At 54.5% G+C, this 24335-nt stretch overlaps 8 protein-coding genes across 8 annotated transcripts; 5 read left to right on the top strand and 3 right to left on the bottom strand.

Annotated features, from left to right (window-relative positions):
- Positions 1-1819: 1819 nt before the first annotated feature.
- J4E85_009454 (uncharacterized protein) lies at positions 1820-3188 on the top strand (the record flags this gene model as incomplete). Its single annotated transcript, XM_051473678.1, has 5 exons — positions 1820-1837; positions 1889-1936; positions 1997-2069; positions 2125-2516; positions 2568-3188. The coding sequence occupies 5 exons, from the start codon at positions 1820-1822 to the stop codon at positions 3186-3188; spliced, it is 1152 nt and encodes a 383-aa protein (XP_051322463.1).
- A 1147-nt stretch (positions 3189-4335) lies between these two features.
- On the bottom strand, positions 4336-6287 carry J4E85_009453 (uncharacterized protein; the record flags this gene model as incomplete). Its single annotated transcript, XM_051473677.1, has 2 exons — positions 4336-6032; positions 6080-6287. 2 exons carry the CDS (start codon positions 6285-6287, stop codon positions 4336-4338), a joined length of 1905 nt encoding a protein of 634 aa, XP_051322462.1.
- Positions 6288-6565: 278 nt separating this feature from the next.
- J4E85_009452 (uncharacterized protein) lies at positions 6566-10768 on the top strand (the record flags this gene model as incomplete). Its single annotated transcript, XM_051473676.1, has 3 exons — positions 6566-6627; positions 6681-10358; positions 10405-10768. 3 exons carry the CDS (start codon positions 6566-6568, stop codon positions 10766-10768), a joined length of 4104 nt encoding a protein of 1367 aa, XP_051322461.1.
- A 2113-nt stretch (positions 10769-12881) lies between these two features.
- RPS29 (40S ribosomal protein S29) lies at positions 12882-13138 on the bottom strand (the record flags this gene model as incomplete). The annotated part of the gene is made up of 2 exons (XM_051473675.1): positions 12882-12999; positions 13077-13138. 2 exons carry the CDS (start codon positions 13136-13138, stop codon positions 12882-12884), a joined length of 180 nt encoding a protein of 59 aa, XP_051322460.1.
- A 963-nt stretch (positions 13139-14101) lies between these two features.
- J4E85_009450 (uncharacterized protein) lies at positions 14102-15262 on the bottom strand (the record flags this gene model as incomplete). Its single annotated transcript, XM_051473674.1, has 1 exon — positions 14102-15262. The coding sequence occupies one exon, from the start codon at positions 15260-15262 to the stop codon at positions 14102-14104; it is 1161 nt and encodes a 386-aa protein (XP_051322459.1).
- A 3577-nt stretch (positions 15263-18839) lies between these two features.
- Positions 18840-20412, top strand: J4E85_009449 (uncharacterized protein; the record flags this gene model as incomplete). Its single annotated transcript, XM_051473673.1, has 2 exons — positions 18840-19483; positions 19569-20412. 2 exons carry the CDS (start codon positions 18840-18842, stop codon positions 20410-20412), a joined length of 1488 nt encoding a protein of 495 aa, XP_051322458.1.
- Positions 20413-20944: 532 nt separating this feature from the next.
- J4E85_009448 (uncharacterized protein) lies at positions 20945-21887 on the top strand (the record flags this gene model as incomplete). Its single annotated transcript, XM_051473672.1, has 2 exons — positions 20945-20968; positions 21027-21887. The coding sequence occupies 2 exons, from the start codon at positions 20945-20947 to the stop codon at positions 21885-21887; spliced, it is 885 nt and encodes a 294-aa protein (XP_051322457.1).
- A 240-nt stretch (positions 21888-22127) lies between these two features.
- J4E85_009447 (uncharacterized protein) lies at positions 22128-23446 on the top strand (the record flags this gene model as incomplete). The annotated part of the gene is made up of 2 exons (XM_051473671.1): positions 22128-22200; positions 22257-23446. The coding sequence occupies 2 exons, from the start codon at positions 22128-22130 to the stop codon at positions 23444-23446; spliced, it is 1263 nt and encodes a 420-aa protein (XP_051322456.1).
- Positions 23447-24335: the final 889 nt, after the last annotated feature.

Raw genomic sequence — 24335 nt, 5'->3', positions numbered from 1 at the left:
CTGTGGAGAGACGCGAAACCGAACAGGCGCGAGTCGGACGCGTTGCAGGAAATAATGCGGCTGTATAGCTGCAGCTACTATAGTCGAGCAAGCCGTTACGGGGCGTGGCTGATGCGGGTCTAGTCCGGTTATAGTATGTACGGTATAGCTGGCCGATCTTCGGTGGAACGACTAAGGAATACGATGGGTTTTGTGAAGCGAGCGTTGTTCGACGATGAGTGACGAGTGGATGACGAGCGAGGGAGTGACGAAAAAGGGACTGGACAGCGGCGTGAAGACGGGAGAGCATGTGGGGAGGGACGAGTAGTAATAATAAATTTGGGTGAAGTCGAGAAGGCTGATGTGTGCCCATTGTTTCGTGGACTGGCCTGCAATACGCGTAGGACAAACGGGGAAACCCCTACTAGTCTGCTGGGATGCACGCAAGCATCATTCGAGCATGGCGCTGCACGACCTCAGCGCATGGGTACCGAGTCCTAAGGGCATGGCGATGCGACATTGGCACAGCAGAATGCAGTAGCACGGCCGCAGAGCTGAGAGTATGATGGCAAGCCTACGATTCAGCGTGGTGGCAGTAGGCCGGATGCGCTGGAATCTGATGCAAAAGAAGGAAAACAGTTTGTCTTTTCGAAACACGAGCCAAAGCGGCCAATCGCGAGCGAGACCGGGTCAGGCGTCGAGAGCCGGAAACAGCTCAAGGGCCTACCTGTCAAAGTTTATGGTGTGGAGCTGCGGTAAGTTTAGCCCTTCATTTCCTGACGCGTTGTTTTGACTATGCGTTCGGCAGACACAACAAACAACCTGGAGAGAACGCGATCGGACAATTTCCACGCCTGATGAGCTGTGGATACTCGCTCGATCTGCCACGGCTGGTAAGCGCTGGCGAGGCATTACGGAGGTGCGACCGACGATAGTGCCCTCGTGCAGTGCGGAGAGCACAGCATATCAATAGGCGACAGTCACACAGTCGGCGTGTCCTAGCCAGAGTTTGGCAAGGCGGTGAAACGGTCTCGTCGCCTCATGGCCAGCGACTCATGGCGGTTCTAGGGCGGGGATTGAAACAAAGGGCCGAGCGATGAGCAGCAACCGGCTGGGCGACGACGATGACAGCACCTGCAACCTTGTCAAGATTTTGGAGTTGGCGATGCGCGGCATGTGGAAGCGTGCCGTGTGTCGATGCGATGTCAGCACACTAGCCGGGGAGGAGATGAAGCTGCGGCTGGGCGATCTGCTGTTGCGTCACTGGCCGTGTTCTGGCCGTTGGGGCCCTGCAACCGATATTCGAGCCCTGAGCTGGATGTCAGCAGCCGCGTAAAAAGTAAACTCTCGCGGCCAGTAACACCTGGTATGTGTGGTGGGTACATCAATACCGAGGAATAGGTCTAGGGGTCTCTTTTGCGCCCAGGATTAGCGATCAGGATTCACGATCAACGATGCAGGAGGCGCCTGGACAGTGAAGCCTGGAGGTGCGCCACATGTGGCGTCGGTTTGGCAGAGCTGTGGCGTACAGCTCCAGTGTCAGTGTGAGTGGCAGTGTCAAGTGGTAATGTGTACCAGTTGACTGTGGTTGACGACAGCCTAACCTAGTGCACCGTGTTTCCACGACCTTCTGAGCAAACGACGCTCGCTTTGTGAGAATAAAGGCTGCAATCGAATTCACATTGCTCCTGCTTCTACTTTTACCTTCCTTCTCACTACGCGGTACTACTAAACCCCGCCAAGAACTGCCTCATCATCCCCACTACCTCACCTCCAACACCGACTCCGACACCCCGCCCACCCAGCTCCATCTTCAACCACGCACCCAGCAACCGCCAAGATGAAGATCACATTCAAGGTAGACACCGACTGCCTCGTTCAACACACTACAGTCTGCTAACCTCTGCAGGACCTCAAGCAAAACAAGTTCGTCATCGAGGCCGAGCCTTCGGAAACGGTGCGCAGACCCGCCACATCCAGAAAATTATCGCGACCGCCCTGCTGACAGACACACTAGATTGGCACCCTCAAGTCCAAGATCCAGGCCGAGAAGGGCTGGGAAGTTCCCCAGCAGAAGCTCATCTACTCCGGTAAGCTGCTGAGGTGACATGGCTGCTCAGCACAGTCGCTGACACAAGACAATAGGCAAGATCCTGCAAGATGCCAACACAGTCGAGTCGTACAACATCGAGGAGAAGGGCTTCATCGTCTGCATGGTCTCCAAGCCAAAGGCCGCCGCCGCATCGTCAAGTAAAGCAGCGCCCTCAACGCCCGCTCCCGCAGCAGCCCAGACGCCCGCAGCTCCTGCCGCGCCCGCACCTTCATCCAACACACAAAACGCCCCCGCTACACCTTCTCCTGCGCCAGCCCAGGCATCAGGCGAGCGCTTCAATGACCCCTCGGCTCTGACTATGGGTGGAGAGCGCGAGGCCGCTATTGCCAACATGGAGAGCATGGGTTTCGCACGCGCTGATATTGACCGGGCCATGCGCGCCGCCTACTTCAACCCCGACCGCGCGGTTGAATATCTTCTGACGGTAGGACAAGTGACCATTCTGGCCCCGACACACGTGCTGACATCATTCTAGGGTATTCCGGAGAGCGCGCTCCAAGAGCAACAGCAACAAGCACAAGCCCGTGCCCCGACCTCTCCCACGCCCGCTGCTGGCGGCGACACAGGTGCGACACCTGCGCCTGCCGGAAACGCACCATCCGGGGGTGACGAGCCGATGAACCTCTTCGAGGCCGCTGCCCAGGCTGCTCAAAATCGTGGAGGTGCTGGCGGTGCCCGCTCCGGTGGTACTGGCGGCGGTGCTGCGGCCGGTGCGCTCAACGCCAATTCTCTCGAGTTCCTGCGCAACAACCCACAGTTCCAGCAGCTACGACAGGTTGTACAGCAGCAGCCACAAATGCTTGAGCCCATCCTACAACAGGTCGGCGCGGGTAACCCTCAATTGGCGCAGATGATCGCAAACAATCCAGAGCAGTTCCTGCAGCTCCTGGCCGAGGACGCAGACGAGGACGCGCCGCTGCCACCCGGTGCTCAGGCCATCTCTGTAACTGAGGAGGAGCGCGAGGCTATCGAGCGCCTGTGTCGCCTTGGGTTCGAGCGCGATCTCGTTATCCAAGCATACTTTGCATGCGACAAGAACGAGGAGCTGGCCGCGAACTTCCTGTTTGACCAACCCGACGATGCCGACGACCAGTAGAGGGACCTCGAGTTCTGTGCGATCACTGTGCGACCTTACCATACCCGATGTCGACCCTTCTCCGGCTGATATCACCGTTACAATCGCACGACAACCATCCCGAAATTGGACGAATACTATCTCGAGTCCACTCCCATCACACGGCTCAGTGCAGTTACTTGGGAATACGGAAAGGAACATTCCGACTAGTCCCACTGCTTACCATGACGATAACATGATACCTTCCGCATGCGGCACGCGTAGGAGCTGGACCTGCTGGTTTCTGGGTAGTAGATGGACCGGCGTATGCCTGCTGGGCGAAAGTAATAGCTCATCAATAAATCACCACCCCATTCCACGTTATTGAATTGCAACATGACATGTAGTATACCGCCGAACTGACATGCCATTGACTAGTTGACTGGATACCGTACCCCAACACTACCATTACTCACGTTCTACCCGAAAACGCACCGGCACCCCGAAACGGTGAACCGCAAAGATAAAATAGAAAAAAGCTACACAGAACCCTGGCTCCAAGCTGTTCCGAGAAAGATATACCAAGGTGAAGGGGGGAAAGGAAAAGCACAGCCTCACTCGTCTGACCCACCCCTTTGTTTCTTGGATCCTCCAAAAGAAAAAAACGACGTCTATGCCATCTACCCAGACCCCACGTTCACGATATCTCCTTTTCTTTTCGCGGTCAAAACTGCCGCGTCGGTCTGCGACCCGCGAGAGTTGTTTTTAGCTGTTGGCGTTGTCGTTATGTGTAGCATGGTAGTTATTTTTGCATTCCCCTGACGGCCCGCTCCCTTGCGTTGATCGTTCTGGATCCCGCTTCCGCATTCTTATCTAGGGTCTACATCCGCTTGGTCGGTTTTATCTTTGTTGCTTTTCACCGTATAGATGCTGGTGATGTGCTGTGACGCGACTTGTGGTGGCGAAGGGATGGGTGATGCTGGCTGGCTGGCTGCATGAAGGGATCGTGAGTTTGTAATCAGGGGGTGTTGGAGGGTTGTTGTAGGTGTGGTGTGGTGGAACAGTTCTAGAGAATCACAGGTGGTCGATCAGAGTAGTAAAGAGGTAGATGTGAAGACATGGCTGAATAAACGACTCAAAAGGTATCAATTCCGCAGAACGGTGGTATACAAGTAAACTAGAGAACTGATCACGCTTCGACGGCAGTAGCCTTCCTCTTGCGACTCCTCTTCTTCTTTTTCTTCTCGCCTTCGACAATGTTGCTGTCGTTATTACTGTCGTTACGATTGTCGCGCCTAGGTGCCGCAACCTCTTCTTCGCCAAGCAGAGTCTCGAATCCACCCTTTGGTCCGTCAGGGTTGCCAAAAGTGTCTTGCCTCCACTGCCTGATGCGAGCCTTCTTGCTGAGGAACTTCTTGTCCTTCTTCTTCTTGATGGGATCTCTGAACGCGGCCAGTTTCTTCAGGCCCGCGAAGTCGTTCAGGGCTTTGTCGTCCGCAAGCAAAATATCGCGCGCAGTCAGACCGAAGCTTGTGGGAGATGTCTCGCGGTAGCGGAAGCGGGAGGCGGCTTTGGAGGGCTTGGCAGCGAGAGCGGCTTCGTATTCGAGGTTCTGGTTGACGAGGTTTTCTATGAGGCGGCGATCGCGACGTGCGGTGGATTTGGCTTCGGCGCGTTCTTGTTTGCGCTGCTTGGAGGACTTCTTGGAGGATGCACCAACTTCTTCGTCATCGTCCTCTGCTTCAGCGTCGGGCATTTCCTCGTCGGATGAGAGGTCGGGTCGCTCTTCTTCGGAGTCGTCCTTGAAGTCAGGCACGAGATCCTTGATATCGATATCATCGTCGAACTTTGGCTTCTTAGGCTTCTTGCTCTTCTTGCCGCCTTCTTCCTCATCCTCGACAGTGTCTCCGTAGTAGGCATCACCGAAGCGCTTCTGCATTTCGGCGTCCCATTGCTCATCTGACCAGTCGGCTTCCAACACCTCCTTCCACTCGTCAATGTTGAAGTCTCTGCCGCTCAGACCTCCGATCTTGCGGATCTGCTTGACCTTGCTCTCCATGTCTTCCACCTTGAGCTTTCGGAGACGTGCAAGCTCCTGCTCCTTCTCTCGTCTCTCGGCTTCTCTCTTCTGTCTCGCCTGTTCACGGGCCTTGCGTCGGCCGCTCTTGTCGTCTCGGCGGACCGTAGTGCTTGCGACAGCATCACGCGCATATGTCATGATCTTCTCGTTCGCACCCGTTGTATCCTCAAAGTATAGGTTGTACGAGTTTTCCCACTCGTCTGCCGCGGCGTCTTCGTCTTCGTCATCGGACAGGAGGGGCTGGAAGCGAGCAGATTGTGTGGGCACCCAGGCGCGAGATGCCATGAAGTTGGACAGGAAAGTCTCGGGGTCCTGGTCGGCCTTCTCAACGTCCTCGGCGGTAATCTTGGGTTTGTCGCTCTTGGACTTCTGAGGCTTCTCCTTTGCAACGATGAAGTCGTCGTCTTCCTCCTCATCGGCATCCTTGAGCGCCTTGACGAGATCCTGCCTAGCGTCTTCCTGTTCCTGCGCATATGTCTTCGGCGGCGCATCCTCGTCATCGTCTTCGCCCGTGTACTTTCCCTCGAGCAAATTCTTGGTGTGGTAGTCGCGCAGTGTCATGGATGGCTCCTTCTTCTTCTCGTCTGTGCCATTTTCGCCCTCTTCGAGTTCGCGGTAGAACTTGACTTCCTTGTTGTAGATGCGAGGGTCCTTTGCGCGTAGAGCCTGGAGGGTGGCATTGACCTGTTCGTCGAGATCTTCGTCGAGTAGCTCGGCTGCATCGTCTTCCTCCACGCCCTCTTCGGAGTCTTCCGACTCGTCGCCGCCGTTTTGGAACGCCTTGTCCTTGCCGTACTTTTCCTCTACTGCACAAAGTTAGCACTGAAGGTGACTATGCCCTGACTAAGCCTACATCGGAACTGCTCGGCGCGCTTCTTGTTGTGCTCGAACTTGCGGGCGTATTCCTCGTTGACCTTGAGCGAGACTCCGCCGCCGTCGCTGTCAGAGCCTTCATCGTCGGTGTTGTCGAGCAACTTGGCCTTTTTCGCGGGGGGCTCGTTGGCGGCGTTCAGATCGCGCTTGACGCCGCTGCTGCGCTTCTTCTCCTTGGTGCCTGCCATGGTGGATGTTGTGGATGTCGAGGTTGTGCAGGAGCGTCTCGCGCCGGGCCTTCACAAAATTTTGGTGGAGTAGGCGCTAGCGCGTGAACTGACGTTCGCCGCGGCGGTGACGATGGACCCGCCGCAACACCAATCGAGCGGTGCATGGGCGAGGAGGTGCACCACGCGACACGCCCACCCACGCCGCCGAACATGTATAATAGCCTGCCTGTCTTGTCTCTTTCTGCTTGCTTCTAAGATACCCATTCCTATAGCGTCTGTCCGCAAGAGTCGGCAGCATGGCGGAGGAGAAGCCGCCGCAGCTCAGCATAGAGCCCGTGTCACGGCCGCTGGATCTGATGTAGGCCGAGACGATGTGACCGAGTACACGGGCATGCTGACAATTGCATACAGACCCGTCGTCATCAAAGAAGCCGCCCTCGACTCGCCCACCTTCCGCGCGACTGCCGTCCACTACGGCGACCAGATCGAACTGATAGAGCGATGGCTTCACTCCTTCATCAGCGCAACCTCGACGCTCGCCGCAGAGTGCAACAAGATGCAGGGGCTCGTGGACACGTACATACAGACCTCGCACCCGCCGCTGCAGCTCTCCGAAGCCGTCGTCGACCACGACTACACCGTCCTGGCCCTGAAGCGGTTCGGCGAGGGCGCCCGCGAGTTCTGGAACGGCACGCTGCGCAGCATGAAGAGGGCCGAGGCGACCATGTGCGAACCCATGCGGGCCTTTGTGTCCAACGACCTGCGCATGCTGAAGGAGGCGCGCAAGAACCTCGACTCGACACAGCGTACCTTTGATGGAGCCATTGCGCGGTACGCGGGCCAGATCAAGACAAAGGAGGCGTCCTCGCTTAGAGAAGACGCCTTCCAATTGCACGAGGCGCGACGGGCATACCTCCAGGCCAGCATGAACTTCTGCGTCTTGGCACCCCAAGTGCGCCTGACACTGGACAAGATACTCGTCAAGGTGGTCAACGAGCAGTGGCGCGACATGAAGGCGGCAACAGATGCGTCCAACAAGGGCTTCAACATGTGGACCTCCGACGTCGAGCGCGTGCGGGGCTGGAGCAAGGAGATGGAGAACGGCGAGCGCGTCTTCAAGAGGGAGCTCCATCTAGCACGCCAGCAGATCGAGGGCGCCGCCGAAGTCAGCGCAAGACCATCGCGAGAGCTGGACACCTACGCCGCTTCGACCGTTCCATACCTTGGCGCCGCGCCTTCGTCCGCGAACCTACAATCCCCGGCGAAGCCTGAGTTTGGCAGCGACAAGGCGGAAAAGCAGGGCTGGCTGTTCCAGCGCACAATCACCGGTAAGCCGGCCAGGACCTACTGGGTCAGGCGCTGGTTCTTCGTCAAGAACGGCATCTTCGGCTGGCTGACACAGGGCACGCGGTCCGGCGCCGTGGAAGAATCAGAGAAGATCGGTGTCCTGCTCTGCGGTATTCGACCAGCCTTTGCTGAAGAGCGACGCTTCTGTTTCGAAGTAAAGACGAAGGACACTACTATCCTTCTCCAGGCCGAGACGCAGAACGACATCACGGAGTGGATCTCTTCCTTTGAGGTCGCCAAGCGCAAGGCACTGGAAGATACATCCAAGGACCTGTCGGGAGCTGCTTCTGTCGATGCCGCCTTCTCTATAAGCCCTCCTGTGGCCCCTGAGTTCGCTGCAAAGACCTCCGAGGGACAAGCCGGCCAGCCTGGTGAAGACACCGTCAGCATGGACCGTACCGAATCGCTCGGCGTTCCTGGTGCTGATAGCAATGCGACACGCGGTAGCTTCGATGTGTCGGCTCGACGTGGCACAACAACTGAAGGCGATAGCAGCCGCCGTGATCACACTGCCAGAATCATGGAGAAGCTCGACTTGACAAGGAAATCAACAGTAAGCCCTCAGCTGAGTGGAAGCAACCCCTCTTCCGCCAGCGGTGGCATTGCTAGTCTTATCTCCGCTAGTCTTGCTTCAGCTAGTCATAACATTGTACAGGTCGGACAGATCGCCGCGCCTGCACCTGGCCTCCCTGATACTCGGCTTGTCATGGGCCAGACACTTCCATATACCAGTCTTGCGCCTTCCACCCTTGCGAGCCCGCCGGCTCCCACCAACCTTAGCAAAGCCGCTGTCGCTGTAAGCGGAGAGCGAGGTCTCGGGACAGGTCGCTCAGGTAACATGCCTGGTGGGCTCATGGCTAACCTCTGGGGCTCGGTCAACTGGGGATATGTCAACGTCCTTGGGCGCGAAGATGAGACCAACACGCGCGACCGCAGTCAATCTGGACCTCCGAGTCCTATAAACCCATCTCCTGTCCTTGGACCCAGCGATGAGAAGAATGGAACACCTCCTGTTCCTACTGGTGCTGTTCATCGCAAGTCGAGCAGTATGGGCGGACCCATTCCGATACTCACCAAGACCAACCATGACGAGGTCGACTTCCCAAATTACTACCCTCTCGCTCTCCGGATGCAAGACGCTCAGTTCCGGATACTGTTCCCTACAGTGCCACGCTCGGAGAAAGTCGTGCTGGTGTTCCGAGCCGTATGGAATCCGACAGATCAACAAGAGTTCCCCGGGCGCGTGTACGTCACAACTAAGAACATATACTTCTACAGCAATCACCTGGGTCTTGTACTTATCACGGGAATAAGCATGTCTTCTATCGATGAAGTCACTGCTGCTCCCGGCAAGGACTGCGACTTTCTTTTCCTCCATTTCAAGTCAGGCGCAAGGGAGGATGGCGCTACTAGGCTCACTGTGAAGACGTTCCTCGAGCCTCTGAAATTGCTCTTGCGTCGACTGAATTTCCTCGTACGCAATACTGCCTCTGGAGAGCACAACCTCGAAGAAACGATGAAGAGAATGATCAGGATGGAGACGGATGAAAGCCTCAATGCCCCTGGTGAGGAGGGTTGGGAGGAAATCTCTCCAGACACGCCTGTTGATACAGGCTATGGCGGGAAGAACATCAAGACCAGCCTGCGCATTGATGGTAATCTGTTTGGACCATCCGGCGCAAGTGCCGCAAAGAACGCAACCAAGTTCAAACTACCGTCGCAAGCTGTAGTCTTTGCTCCAGCTGGCATGACGCAAGTTGCCGTGGAGAAGGAGTACGATATCAGCGCAAAAGGCCTATTTCATATACTCTTCGGTGACAAGAGTGCGGTGTTCCAGCTACTATATCGGGAACGGAGAGCGTCCCGCATCGTCCAAGGGCCGTGGATCACGAGCGAAAAAAACCTTCAACGACGAGATTTCGAGTACGAAATTGCACAGCCTGGTAAGAACGGAGCTGTTGTCATAAACGACTACCAGGTCATCGAAGTCCTCAACGACCATCTTTGTTACGTGGTCTCAGATCGCAAGACACCCTGGTACCTGCCAGGCCACGATCGATTCGTACTTCTTAGCAAAACAGTCATCACACATGTCTCAAAAGCACGATGTAAGCTTGCTATCCACACAAAGGTGGACTGGAAGCGCAACCCACGTTTTGCGAGGAAACTCATCGAACGCCAAGCCCTGCAAGACCTGGAGCTTGAGGCGCAAGATCTTGTTGATGTCGTCAATGATCAAGTCGCCAGGCTCGGCCACAACAGAAGCACGAACAAGGTCACAAGTATCTTTGGCCAGATCGGCGCCCAAACACAAGCTGTACAGCTCGACGCGCAGGACATACCACCGCCGAACCGACCTCGGAAGTTCAAATTACGCCCGCAGACGACCGCATCTTTTGTCGCGCAATACATAGGGAACATCATTATAAGTGTGGTGTCAACAGTCATGAGCTGGATATTGGCGATCGTAGCCGGTCTTGGCAAAGTTATCTCAGCACACTCATTGCTCTTTGGCCTTTTGCTAGTCAGCGGTGGAGCCAACTTCTTCTATACTTCCAGGGACAGTTGGAGCTGGTGGCACGAGCGAAATGCCGCTAATTACATGTCGCGATTGGGTGTCAAGCCATCAACTACGATGACCCGCTCGATCTACATTCGCGATATCGAGGAGTCGTTCTTGAACCGGAACAACACCAATCTTGAGCTTTCAGTGCCAGTCGCGGCGAGCACTGATAACAAATGGTATGCTTCTTCACCTAGAGATGCCAACTCAGCTAACTGTATACAGCCACCAGACGTTCACAACCCTCCTCCACGATCCCTCATCTACCGTCTCCACCCAGTCTTTCTTCAAACCCTCTACGCATAGCACACAGCGCCTCCACCGCACGCGACAGAGCCTTGGCTCGCATCGTCATGATTTACTCGTTGCTTTACGCGTAGTCAATCGCATTGAGAAGGAAGTGGTGGAAGCGGAATACGAGAACTGGCTGCTGGATGAGACACATAAATGTAGCAAGGTTGGAAAGCTCCTAGAAAGCGCAGCGAAGAAGGGCAAAGAGAAGCAGGTAGAGGATTGGGTCAAAGGGTACTGTGGGGACTGTCAAAGGAGTTTGCAGGTGGTTGAGGAGAGCCGGAAGGGTCTGGTATGAGCCCTACTTCGGTTAGCCACTGAGCACAAGAATATGTAATGGGACAGTCGAATGGGGAACCTGGTAATGCTATCGCACAAGCGACGAACCGAACCTAACTTTATCGAATTTAATAACGAAATAGACCCTCAATTCCGTAATTCAGGGCGACCTCGGCGCTCCTGACTCCGTACCTTGGGTCTCTGCTACACTTACCTTGATCATCACTTATTTTACTATCCGGCCCGCTCTCACCCTCACACTCACATAAGACTGTAAGTTTTGTGCGCGCAGATCTACTCAGCTCACACTGCTAACCTGTTTAGCTGGACAACCGCAGCCATGTCTAAACTCGAGTCCGGAATGTCGTGTACGCTGAAAAATGATACCATTACGGTAAATGACGACCTCAAGATCTCCTTCCGACGCACAGTCCGTGTGCCAGATATCTCCGAGTCGAACTACCTTCCCCCTAACCTCGGCGCCTTCCCACTCGAAGCGGTGTCACGGCACAGCGCCAAACTGCCCAAGGCGATGATCGTAAAGAGTGGCGTTTTCTTCCCCATGTACCGTAGGTATCGTCAAGACTGATGAGAAACTCGAACGTCCAACTGACAAGCGTGCAGAATCCGAGGCGATGTGGATCAACTTCAGCCCTGTCCAAGAGCAAATGCATCCCTACAAGATCAAGATCTACGTCGGCGGCGTGAACGTCATCTCTGCCGAGCCCGCCATCGAGACCGTAGCCAACCAGTTCCGCCGACAAATCCGACTAGGAAAGGCTCCTGCAGACGCCAAACCCGTATCTCCCCTACAAGACTACATCGTCGTCCCACAACAGAAGTGGATCGATGGAATCGCCCACGGGGATGGCACAGTCCGGCAGTTTGTCGCTATGCCCAGCAACAGCGGGGCTTCAGTTGAAGCGCAAATCACAGGCCAGGAAGCTACAGCCGGTATCCAGATCGAAATCACGCCTTACAAACTGCCCGGTCCACGAGCCTTTCCCGGTGAGCCCATGCAGATCTTCCTCAAGCAGCTCAACGGTACGACCAAGACGTTTGACGTTACCCATCTGGAGCCCATCAGCAACTTCAAGCTGCGTATCCGCGAAGTTACCGGTATACCCACGCAAGACATGCGTTTGATCTACGCTGGGAAGCAGCTCGAAGGTAAGCCAGCCAGCCACCCCACTCACCACACTTACGTCCAATCACACTAACCCTCACACCAGACTCCCGCGACTTCGACGACTACCGCATCTACAAGGAATCCACCATCCACATGGTCCTCCGCCTGCGCGGCGCCGGCCCCCCAGACCCCACAACCGCGCAGATGAATCTCGCAGCCGGCGGCCTCATCCACCAAGTCATCCACCGCGACACCCTCCGCCCCAACTGGGACGTTGCCAAAACCACCGTGTTCAACGCGCAGATCCTGAATGCCGCCCTGTACGAAACTGTTACGGGGCGGAAGCCGCTTACCCGACCTCTTTCGCATGAGTTTTATGCGACGCATGGGTTCCCGTATTACAAGATGTATGAGGAGAATAGTGGGGTGTATGGCAGGTTTGGGGCGATCAAGTCAGTGGGCGAGTTGAAGGGGGGTGAGAAGGGTGTGGTTAGTGCGGTGAAGGTTGTGGAGGGGGGGTATGGAAGCGGGGTTGAGGTGATGAACCCGCAGGGGCCGTATCTCGTGTGTGAGCCTATGGAGGAGATTGAGGAGGCGTTGGAGCAGTATCATATCGCTGAGTTCTAGACTCGTGATGTATTTGATGGCTAGGGCGCAAGGTCTGATTGATGGCATGCACGATTGGGCGCAAAGAGGTATATGGAATGAGCTATCGGTTTCGCTCATTGGGGAAAATGGGAACAGTGTAGTAGCATGGTAGCTACATACTAGGAAACCAATGCATAATCTCTTCCTTCGGTCTTCCATTTCCACCCGCGTGATCGAGGTCTTGGTGCCTAGATGTAGTACTCTCATGTATCATTCATTTGACACTCTCCCATCACAGTTCCGCGGTCATCGCGGCTGCGCTTAGCGATACTGTCTCCTAGTTAGCCTCCATCTCATCGTTCCTGTCCCTTCTTTCTCTGTTCCTTGTTTTGCTGCGAAACACCACGCTCCGCATCTAATCACATACCTTGACGAACCCAATGTCCTGCGCCTTCTCACGGAAAGCCTGACGACTCATGTTGATTCCGTACTTGCGAATGATACCAGCCTTCTTCTTGTCGCCGGTAACAACGCTGTCTTAGTATTAGTACAGCACAGTCCATATTCTTTCAAACCTCTTTTTCCCATTCAAATTTCGTCGGGGACATACCAGCCGATAGAAGCCTTGCCGTACTTGCGCGGGCGTGAGTACCAGACTGATTCGTGCGACATGTTGGCGGTTTCGTTCGATCGATAAGGTGAGGTTCTTGCGAAAGAGCTGCAGAAATTCTAGGCAGGTAATTTCGATTTTGTGTGTGGCGCGGATTGGCGAGGTTCAGAAGTTCTGCATGGGTTGGTTGGTGTGAGGTAGTACCTTGTTGGACAGTCTGTCCAGGGTTGCGTATCACGGTACTCGCAAAAAGGGAAGTAACGTGATTTTGAACGTCATGTCTTGCAATGGTTGTTTTGGTGTTCTTTATGTGTTTCATTGAGTTCGTGGCTAGGGGTTGTGTTTGAGTAGACGGTTGCCAAGACTTGGGTGATGGAGACGATGATCTGGTCAGATAGGTATCTACCTCAGACACATAGAGCGCTCGTAGAAGTCTGAGCCCTGTTGAGCGATTGAGTCGATTACGAGAATGATGATTGTTTTGCTGTCTGTCTACCTGAGCCTGCTCGAAGAAATCTGAAGATGTACCAAAATATCTATCATCACGACCTTTACCGTTAGTACGCCAATAGCACCCATGTGGACAAGAGATATCGGGTTCGATAACCTCAAAATCAGAAATGCGCAACCCGGTTTGACCGCCAGCGGCCAATTGCTTTTGCGGCCGTGACTGTATCGAGCTTGCAGTGCTCGAAACCGTTTCAAGTCATTCCGGTCTCCGATATGAAAGAGCTGCCACCTCACAAGACATCTAAAGTTATCAGTCATACGTTATTCATGTTCGTTCGTCTCGCCGTTCTCGGAGGCGTGTCGCCTGGGAAGGCCGAGTCCCAAAGGTGCACTTCGATGATCATGCCGTCGTCAAGATCGAGATCAAGGTACCATGCGTTGTTAGGCGCAGAACTTAGTCCTCGATAAGCGTGAACGTCGGAGGGATCATGTTGAATGGAGTGGAATGATAGAATGAGTAAGCCAGTCATCTCACGCACCCTTCGAAGAAACCGTCTTGTAGCGCCTGCTTCTTCTCATATGTCGTCGATATCGTAATAGTCGTCAAAGCCGTATGGTGGACGCCGGATCTGAGGTCTCGCCCAACCGTTGCCAACATCATCGTCGTCCTTCTCTGCATCTAGTGGTGTCCAAACGATGACTTTCTTTCGCACCCTCCAACTCCTCTTGTGAAACCTTGCCTTCATGTCCCGCTCTTTTCCGTAACCAGGCGACTTCTGGGTGACATCCACGTTTTCGCCGCGCTTCACCAAGACAAGCAGCGCCTTTCGGGCGCCAGCACCCTTTGTCAAATCCTCATCGTCCACCCTGCCGAATCCCTGGAGTTCATGCTCTTCTGGGTTCTGTTCGAAAGACTCTCGCCTGTTCGGGTCAAGAACGGACGTGCAGTCATTCTCCTCCGTCGACCTGAAGACCTGAACAATCGATCCGGAGCCTTCTCCATCCCTGTTCCACAGTCTCTTGTTCCAGAACCGAGGCTGAGGCTGACGGCATATATCCCCGGTCTCACGAGATCCGTGGCTCCTGGAGGGACTGAAGCCGAGCATGCGCGAACTTCGAGTGACGTAGCGAAGCTCCTTCCAACCGTTCCCGCGGTTGATCAAGTTCGTGATCGCGTCATACTCCGGTGCTGCAGCGGCTACTGCAAACACGGTCAAGCAGTCCAGTCGGAGCGCAGGGAGAAGCTGGAAGATCGATTCGTGACGGTACATGAGGTCGTCGAACCCTTTGAGATAACGCATCATTGGGGAGCCGATCAACCGAAGGTGGCGGATCTTGGACACAGTAGATTCAGGTAACTCGGAGAGCCTGTTTAGCATAGTCTGAGGGTCCTCAAAGTTGAACGTAACACGCTGAAGCCATATGTCGCGTGTTTCGATGTGTATCTGGCGGGATACGCGCAATAGCGCGAGGGAATGTGGGGCAGGCTTGAGATACCTCTCGCCATAGCGGGGTGTGTATCGCAGGCCGAACGTCAGCCTCGTCGAGTTGAAAGCCAGCTCCCAGATCTCATCGCGCAGTTCTCGAGGCAGTTGCAGCAAGGGGCTCGAATCGTTCATGGCAGTGTTGTCGTCAGTCATTCTTATCGACCTGATGGAGGTTTGGCGGGGTTCATTGTACCAGCGGTACCGGCCACTCTTGGGCGGGATGAAGTAGTCTTCGTCCTGGATCATCATCTTGGAGAAGGTTTGCCCTGCATTGGAATCGAAGGCCGTGGATGGCACCGAGACATGGGGATTGGCCAGCTGATAAGCCCTTGGTGGTGTTCAGCGCCAAGCAGGTTCCCGGCTTGCCGTCACGCGACACTCGATTAGTCGCCTGGCAATCTCGACTCAGCCACCTTCCATCTCCACTCAGTTGGGACGATTACTCCACTCTTATATCTCGACTTTCCCAATACTGCCAAAATGCCTCGCGCCCGCCGAATATCCCGCAGCCGTTCCTTGTTCCTGGCTGTGAGTCTCCCGGCCGACGCCTAGCCCCGCACCTTGCGTAATTCCGGATGTCCAGACAATAAGCAACGCGTTAGGTTTTGGCCATTACATCAAGCTTCCATCTAGGACGCGTCTTGCATAGACTCTCGCACGGACAAGAACCCGAAAATCGCGCTTCATAGCTAACAAGACGCAGTGTTACGCACTTTCGAAGACCACATATGGAGCCGATATCCAGCCCAAGCAAACCAAGCAGGACACAATCCTGTCGGACCGCTGAGTCTAGATACCGAAGTCCTGCCAAGCATCTCCACACTCACCGAAATGCGCTGTTTACCACCTAAACGCTATGCCACATTGATGTCGATATCCCGTCTCCAGTAGCCATTACCGAGGCGTATGGCTGAGATGCATACAAGCGAGCCTGCCACCGGAACATCTCGGGCGCCATTTCTGGTCCATCGCCCTCCGAGCGGCACGGTGGGACGCGTCCCAACAATTGGATGAGGCTGACAAGTACACCATGCCATGGAGTTTGTTGCTCTTGGCCGGCTCTCCTATGCTTGATACGATGGCCACTTATGACGTGCGGACATCCTGAAGATCGGCGAGCTTGTAACGGCCTCACCACGCTTGGTATGATCGAATGGAAGCCCGAGTCAGCTTATCCTGCAGGAATGCAATTGTGGATCGGATAGCGCATCGAGGCCGTGGAATTCCATTCCAATGCAACCTGCTCGAGGCTGGCGCGTGGGGCTCCGCAATATTCTTTAGCGCGGCACTCGCCATACCGGTACGTCGTTCACGAAGCCATACATGAAGCACACCGACGACTACCGGAGAGAGTCCGATCGTAGGGCACATGCCTCAACAGAACTACTTGGCACGAAACGTCTGCTGGATGTTGCACCAAGAATCAACAAGCGCAAGCTCACGATGATGTAGTGGGACTGGTACCGGCATACCGCTCTGGGATATACGAGAGTGGATCTTGGGCCCATCTTAGAGGAAGCCTCGCCGTGTTGGCTTCTAGACAGGTAAGATTATGGAAATATTGCGGATACGTGACTACGCTTCAAAGGCACTTCGAGGGCTCGGTGCTCTTCTCAAAATAGGCTCGGTGCTTAGCTCCTCCGAGGCTCTCACTGGAGGGTCGTGGATGGGCGTCGTCCTCTACCTCGCCGTTCTTAGAAGCGCGGGTGAGGTGAGCTATCGGTGTGAGTACGGTGGAGCAGTAACGCGACTTACCTCGACGCACACCATCGACCAATAATTGCACTACTTCGCACTTACTGTTCGCTATCTTTCCTTACTGCTTTTGACTGTCAAAGACCACCAACCTCGTCCGCATAACGAACAGCTCACTTGTGCGATCAGCATGCCTCTCAGTCTTCTCCAACGGTTGTGAATGTTGGAGATTCAGATGTTACTTTCTCAACGACACGACCAGGAACCTCAGCTCGTACCTACGCTACTTGACGCATTGCAGGAGCATGTCGTTATTGCGCTGTCGCAAGCTGTCTTTACCATATCCCCGTCATGATCTCGTGTCTGCGTTTTAGCACTTGACCGTCCATTCATTCTACGCATCATCTCTTCTTATCAAACACTCAGCTTCGCGCAACACCCACCTGTTATTCTCCCTATTACTGCTTGTCATCATGGCGGGTGCGATGCGCTGCAAGCTGCAATTTCACCCAAGTCACTTCTCTCCAGTATCACAAAGCAAAGTTTTCTTCCTCAAGCAACGCCACCAGGGCGAAGACTCAATGAAAAAAGAAGGTTCCTATCGATCCTCATCACTTGGATGAGTGCCGAATGACTGGAAGAAAGTTCTCAGCAAGCCGAAGCTTGTGAGATCATAGCCGCGTCGGTTGTCGATGTTGCCGGTGAGTGTCGTTGGTCGGTATCGCCGGTCGATGTCGCCGGTCGATACATGTATATGTATATGTCGTCCTCCATCTCGGTGATGTACTAACCCATTGCGGGTGTGCCTACCCCAGTGGGTACCTGTTGGACCAAGGGCTGGGATAACTCTCTGCACAAATGATGGTTGGCAAACCCCGCTTACTTCTATTTGGGCGTGCTAAGCTGCCACCGCCATCATGGGGATCAGGCCAGGACCATTTGGTCTGTCAGGAAGCCCGAAGGCAACACCATTTCTGTGGCTCTCTTCTCACCCGGTGGTATGCGTATCTCCACCAACGCTCTGGATTCATGCGGTCCATAGCATGCCGTCGTATACAGAGGCATTGCCGCTGGGGCCAGTCCACAACACCGGGATGAGTGGGGGAAGCTGCACTGTCGAGCTGCAGGCGCAAGACAGTGTGGCTACGCCCTCCCTACAACAGAGAGTCACGGATCCAGCGTTAGTACCCAAGAGACACGAGCTCAAGCAAATCGCTGGCAGTGTTAACTGGGGGCAAAGACCAGGAGGATACTGACAGGCTAAAGAGGATCCAGGTCGCAGGGAAGGAATGCTACCCTCACGGGGATAGTCAGCAAGCGGGAGTCGGGGGCGAGCACTTACCTGCGTGGTGGTGGAGGAAGAAAGAGGTGGAGGACAAGGCTGGAAGAAACTCAATATACGCCGTGTGTGGGCGCCAAGCCAAGAGCCTGTGCGCTGTAGGCAGCAGCGAAAAAATGAAAAGGCGTCACAATAGAAGGTCTGAGACAGGGGTGGAAGTTTCTGCAAAAGTGAAGGTGAACGCGGCTCTGTGGGCACGTGGACATGGGCGACGCAACAAACAAGAGGATAGCGAGGAACATTGGAAAGTTGGAACTCCAACTTTGAATCTTTGAGATCAACGGTGAATTGAGCCAGTATCGAACGAAGACGCAGCGGCGACCATCTTATATTGCCCTCTTCTGACTCAGAGTGCGATGCATACTCTGGTTCTTCCATCTTGTCCCATGCATGGTACTGCGGTGACGCGACGCAGACGAGCGACTCACAACTTCCGAATTCCATATGTACCCATCCAATCAGATCTTCTCGAAAAAAGAGAAGTATCGTCAACACAAGAGCGTGAGCCAGTATCGTGGTAAGAGAAAATAGACTTGCGTAGCATCGCGCTCGTATAGTCGGCCTGGCAACAGAACCACGCGATAGCTGCGACACGAGCGTTTGTCGTGGCAAGTCCCATTGGCCGAATTCGGTCTTTCGCATACACATCCATTATTTGCTTGCAATTGAGGTCAACTCGCGAAGAGTCAGCTCCTGACACTACCACGAGTTCTGGGTAGCGAGCAGTCGCTCCTCCCCGACCAAGACAAATACCTGATGACGACACTGCCAACATCAACACCCACATCCACCATGGCGAGCGCGCAGACTACCGGTGCCGCCAGCTTCCTGAAACTACCAACCGAGCTGCTCGACCAGGTCGCCAGCCTCCTCCCCCGATCGGCTCTTCGCGCACTCGCCCTGACGTCAAAGAAGGCGAATGTCTCCGCCATCGACACCCTCTACAAGATCTACCTCAACCGCACTGCTCCCGCAAAGGCGCCCTTCCATCTCTTCCTTCGGACTGTATGCGAGCGACCCGACCTTGCGGCTAAGGTGAAGCGCGTCGACATTCGCGGATGGCGTTCGGAGTATGAGGTCGCAACAGGAGCTGCGTGGCGGGGTGTGACCGAGGTTAGAGACGTCGACCAAACCGAGAAGAGTGGCCCGTCGTTCACGAGCACGGAGAAGAGCGTACGAGATTCAGCCACGGCGAGGTTCAAGTTATTCGTCGGAGCCGCAGTCAAGGCCGGTATAGTCTCGGAGCCCACATCGCCCTCCGCATCGGCGCTGAAGGCGAGTATCGTATGGTACACAACACTGAAGGAGGACGGCGACTTTCTGCGACTTCTGGGACGGGGTGTGGAGGATGCGCAGCTCGTTCTGGTGCTGGCTCTGCTACCCAACATGGAGAACCTTCGTATTGATGGATTGAGCCCCTTTCCGCTCCTTGATTGGTAAGTTTATCCACTACACTGTTTGCTTGTACATGTACTGACTTGTTGCACCAACACATAGGCATCACTTTCTGTCTCGTTCCAGCACAGCACTTCGGAAGCTTTCGGTGCTACAGATCATCGGCTCAAACACGAACTTGAAAGAGCCAGTCTTCAAGAACAGTTTACAGTTTCTCGATATCATGCCTGAACTCCGGATAATACACTTCTACCATGTCGCCGCTGGTGGTCATAAATTCACGATCAATGCGCTTTGTTCGACCAAACTCCAATGTGTCGTCCTTCTCGAATGTGGAATAAATGCTCGCCTCCTGCGTAAGATCATGCTCGGTCAGCGTCTGGTTGTCATAGCCTACCGGCCTGGTCCAGCTCAGATCGATGCAGTTACAGGATCCGATATCGCTCTACCAGCCCTCTTGGATTCATTCGCGCATTCTAAGTTCTCGCTGCAGAAGTTAATGCTCTTCCCTTCTAGCACTAAGCCTGAAAAGAGCAACCTCAAGAACTTCGAGAATCTTAAGACATTGGAAATACCTCTTTTTGATGTCCTAAGCATTCCGCACGACGAGGCAGAGCCCGAGGCCATCCACGCCCTCCTGAAAGACCAGCTTCCGACTAGCCTGAATGACGTCACTCTCCGCTACATGACGAGCAGTATCCAGACCAAGATGGTTATAGAGCAACTGGCTGTGCTGAAGATGCAAAACATGTTGCCGGACCTCGACACAGCAACCTTCAATTTTATGAGCGCTGTGCCATCGTCGTTTGTCTCCACGGCGATGTTCAATATCAGTAGTTCTACGGGAGGATTAGCTGCAGGCATGAGCTGGGAATCTCTACCAGAGATGGAGAAGATGGTTCGGGAAGACTTTGGCAAGCTGTACCAAGAGGCAGGCATCTGTATGGTGGTAGAACAGACGGATTACTAAAAAGGTGGCTGAACAGAGGCGCACATCAGGGAATTGCCAGGAGGAGGGTGGGGAACACAAAAAAGAGCTCACAGATTGCAAGCCCTCCTGTTCTTCGCCGTTGAAGGGTGATCATGGCGTGAGGGTGATTGGGCATCTCGCCGCTACCGATTTGGGACTAGCCCGCTTCACGTCGTGCTGTTCGCATTCCAGATCTCTAGTGACATCACTCTCACAGAACGCCGTCCAATATCCACCATTCGTGACCAAATCGTCGCGCACTATCTACGGAACCACGGCATATACTCCAAGAGAACTACTGATTCCGTGGCGCAATGTGGCTCAGCAGGCACGTGGCGCTTTATTCGTTCGCCACGATGACGCGCACTCGACTGGAGCTCCCGTTCGCGCGTAATGCCCTGGGTTATTAGCCCACCACCCCGCAGCTCACATTGCGACATTACCTGTTATACGTGATTTACATCAGCTCTCCTTAACTTAACTCACCTTCCTACACACCCGACACTCACCTCTTTCACGCCGATCAAACATCATGGCAGACTTCGCACCACCACCAGTATGTGCATCGCAATCGCAACAATGGTGTCGCATGGCATCGCTAACAGAGTTCACAGGGCCCTCCCCCGCCAAAGGTACCCGAAGGCTGGAAGGCCGTCTGGAACCCACAATACAACGAGTGGTTCTACGTCAACACCTACACAAAGCAGTCGCAATGGGACAAGCCAACCGAGGCTGTCTATCCTCCCGGCGAAGCCCCGCCCGCTGGCGCACCCCCCGGATATGCGCCTCCAGCAAGTGGCGCGGTAGGCGGATACCCCAGCGAGAAGGGAGGCTTTGGCAGCAACAACCCGTACGCGAACACGAGCGAGGATGAGGCGCTTGCCAGGAGGCTGCAAGAAGAAGAACAAGCGCGCGCCAACGGGCACTCGAGCGACACGCGCGGACATGCGAACGACTACTACCAGCAGCCTGGCCAGTCGCAACCACCACAGTACGGCGGCTATGGACAGCAGTCCACCAGCTCGTACCCGCAAGAGCAACATCACGACTCGAGTACACAAGACAAAGGGAGCAAGGGCAAAGGACTGCTAGGCAAGATCCTCGGAAAGGCCACTGGCTCATCCCATTCATCGTCATCGCACGGTTACCCACCACAACAGCATGGCTACGGCCAGCCAGCATACGGTCATGCAGGCTACGGAGGTGGCTATGGAGGAGGAGGATACGGTCGGCCCATGGGCGGCGGTATGCCTATGGGAGGTGGCATGGGTGGTGGCAGGCGTCCGGGAGGCGGCGGCATGGGAGGCATGGCCCTTGGAGCCGGAGGAGGTCTGCTGGCCGGTGGGCTCATCGGATCAGCAATGGCAGGAGACGGCGGTGACACTTACGTCGAGAATAACTACGGTGATGATGATATGGGTGGAGGAGATATGGGCGGTGGTGATGACATGGGCGACATGGGCGGCGACTTCTAAGGCGATGCAGTCTCATCCTAATAGTCTCACGATTTTCCTTACCTGTTTAGATACTAAGGTCGCCCTTCCTGTGCTCTGATAGCAGAATAATATCTTCATCTTAGTCAAGTACACTCCTCTAAGGTCGGTTCTGCGAACATTCGCGCACATGTGAACTATGACGTACCTCAGTGGTCGGTTTAAATCTCTCCGAAAAGTGCAACACCAACAACGCCACTCTCGCAACCAGATAATACCTTCATGCTAAGAGCAACTTCGCGCCTAACAAACATCATGGCAGCCGATCAGCAGAAGCGTAACATCGTCATCATCGGTAAGACTGGCCGAAAGCTTTCTATTTTCGATGACTTTTCTTACTAACGACTTCAGGTGGCGGCATCATTGGCTCAACTACAGCATACTTCCTGTCGCACCACCCAAACTTTAACAAAGAGAGAGACAGCATCACACTTTTAGAGGCTACTAAGATTGCTGGTGGCGCCTCAGGAAAAGCAGGTGGTCTCCTAGCATTATGGGCATACCCCAACTGCATCGTACCGTTAAGTTACAAACTTCATCAGGAGTTAGCCGAGAAGCATGGCGGCGCTGAGCGTTGGGGATACCGAGCCGTGCACTGTGGTCAGGTCGATACGTACGGTGTTCTGGCCAAGAACAGGGGTGGCAAAGACGGTGCGAACGGCAAGAGCAAAGATGACTCGGTCAGTCTACAAAAGCGCACGCAGAGAGCAATTGGATTACTACGCGCTGCCGGTGTACCGAAAGACCTCGATTGGGTAGCAGCGGATGGCATCAAGTCTTATGAAGAGATGGGCACGCCACTCACAACAGCGCAAGTGCACCCCTATCACTTCACCACAAGCATGGCGCAGCTCGCCGAAGAAAAGGGCGTCAAAATCGTCTACGGCTCCGCTACCAACATCGAACAAGAAGCCGGCGCCGTAAAATCCGTCTCCTACAAGAGCAAAGACTCAGGCGAAGAACATAACCTCCCCGCCGACACCGTCATCCTCACAGCAGGCCCCTGGACGAAAACAGTCTGGAAACCATCACCCATCTCCGCCCTGCGCGCCCACAGTGTCACCATCCGCCCCTCGCGCCCCGTCTCCGCCTACGCCCTCTTCACCTCAATAGACATGCCCCGCGGCAACAGCAAACGCGGGGAAACCGTAACCCCAGAAATCTACGCCCGGCCCAACCAAGAAGTCTACGCCTGCGGCGAGGGCGACCACCTCGTTCCCCTTCCTACATCCACAGATCTTGTGCAATGCGATGAGAGTAAGTGTCAGGAGATATTCGACCAGGTCTCTGCTATCTCCGAGGAACTGAGGGATGGAGAGGTTACGGCGAGACAAGCATGTTATTTGCCTAATGTTAGTAGAGGGAGTGGACCGCTTATTGGTAACACGAGTGTGAAGGGCTTGCTGATGGGTGCGGGGCATACTTGCTGGGGGATTCAAAATGGGCCTGCGACGGGCAAGTTGTTGAGTGAGTTTGTGTTTGAGGGGGAGGGGAAGAGTGCGCAGGTTGGGAGTTTGGATCCGAGGAAGTTTGGGGTTTAGATTGGGGGATGCTGGTTGAGCAATCGAGTATATGATGATATCCCTCAGTCGGCCTAGTCGCCATTGACCCGGGTGATGTCTTACTTTGGCGATGGGATCTACTACGGGCATCATTACTCCCTCACGTCTGTCAAGACCGCTCTTTCTGCCTAGGCATACACATCGGTCCCTATCGTCTGCGCGACATAGTGTTCTCTTCGTGAGATTTTTCGTAGCCGGTAGCGTTCACACTCAATCCTTGGCTCTTTCGTTATAGTCTTTTGTGCCCCAGCCCACGCCATGCCTATCATCTCCCTTAGTTTTGAGTAGAACGTTCAATTCAATATGTGAGAAAAGAACTCGTTCATGTTGCGGGACAGTTATTTATACATCCCAGACCAGGGCTATCCACAGCAACAACATAGTAAGCCCGCGTTTGTGTTTCTGGCAGCCATCTCGCACATGCGTTGAATAACCGAGCTTTTTCAGATGCCAATCAGCATATGTTGATGCCAATACTGTTTTTGCAACTGCTCTCACAGGAGATCATGTCTTGGTTGATGTAGAGCTTAGATCGACTAGCGCTCTCTTTGAACCGAACGCCATACCTCGGAACAGATCTCTTTTTAGGACGACTGAAAAACAGGAACAATCTCATGGCCGGTCATCTTGAGTCTTTTGGCGCTCTTAGTTTGGAGACACGAATGCGATACTGGGTACGGAGTGCGAGAGCGGAGGTTTTATAGATCCAGGAGTCTACTAGTCGAGCTGTAGATGGACACGAGTGGCTGGCAACGCTCATGTCAGGCTTTCTTGACGTTTTCTGGTTTCGCAAGTGGCTGGACAGGACATTAATTGAGTCGCTCAAACTTTCGAATCAAGATCAGGATAACCGGGTAGTCTGCACATG

The sequence above is a fragment of the Alternaria conjuncta genome, assembly GCF_024043145.1.
Source record: "Alternaria conjuncta strain BMP 0040 chromosome Unknown scaffold_17, whole genome shotgun sequence".
In the NCBI taxonomy this organism is placed as follows: domain Eukaryota; kingdom Fungi; phylum Ascomycota; class Dothideomycetes; order Pleosporales; family Pleosporaceae; genus Alternaria; species Alternaria conjuncta.
Note: the sequence above shows the minus strand (reverse complement) of the source record. Positions and strands in the feature narration are given on the sequence as shown.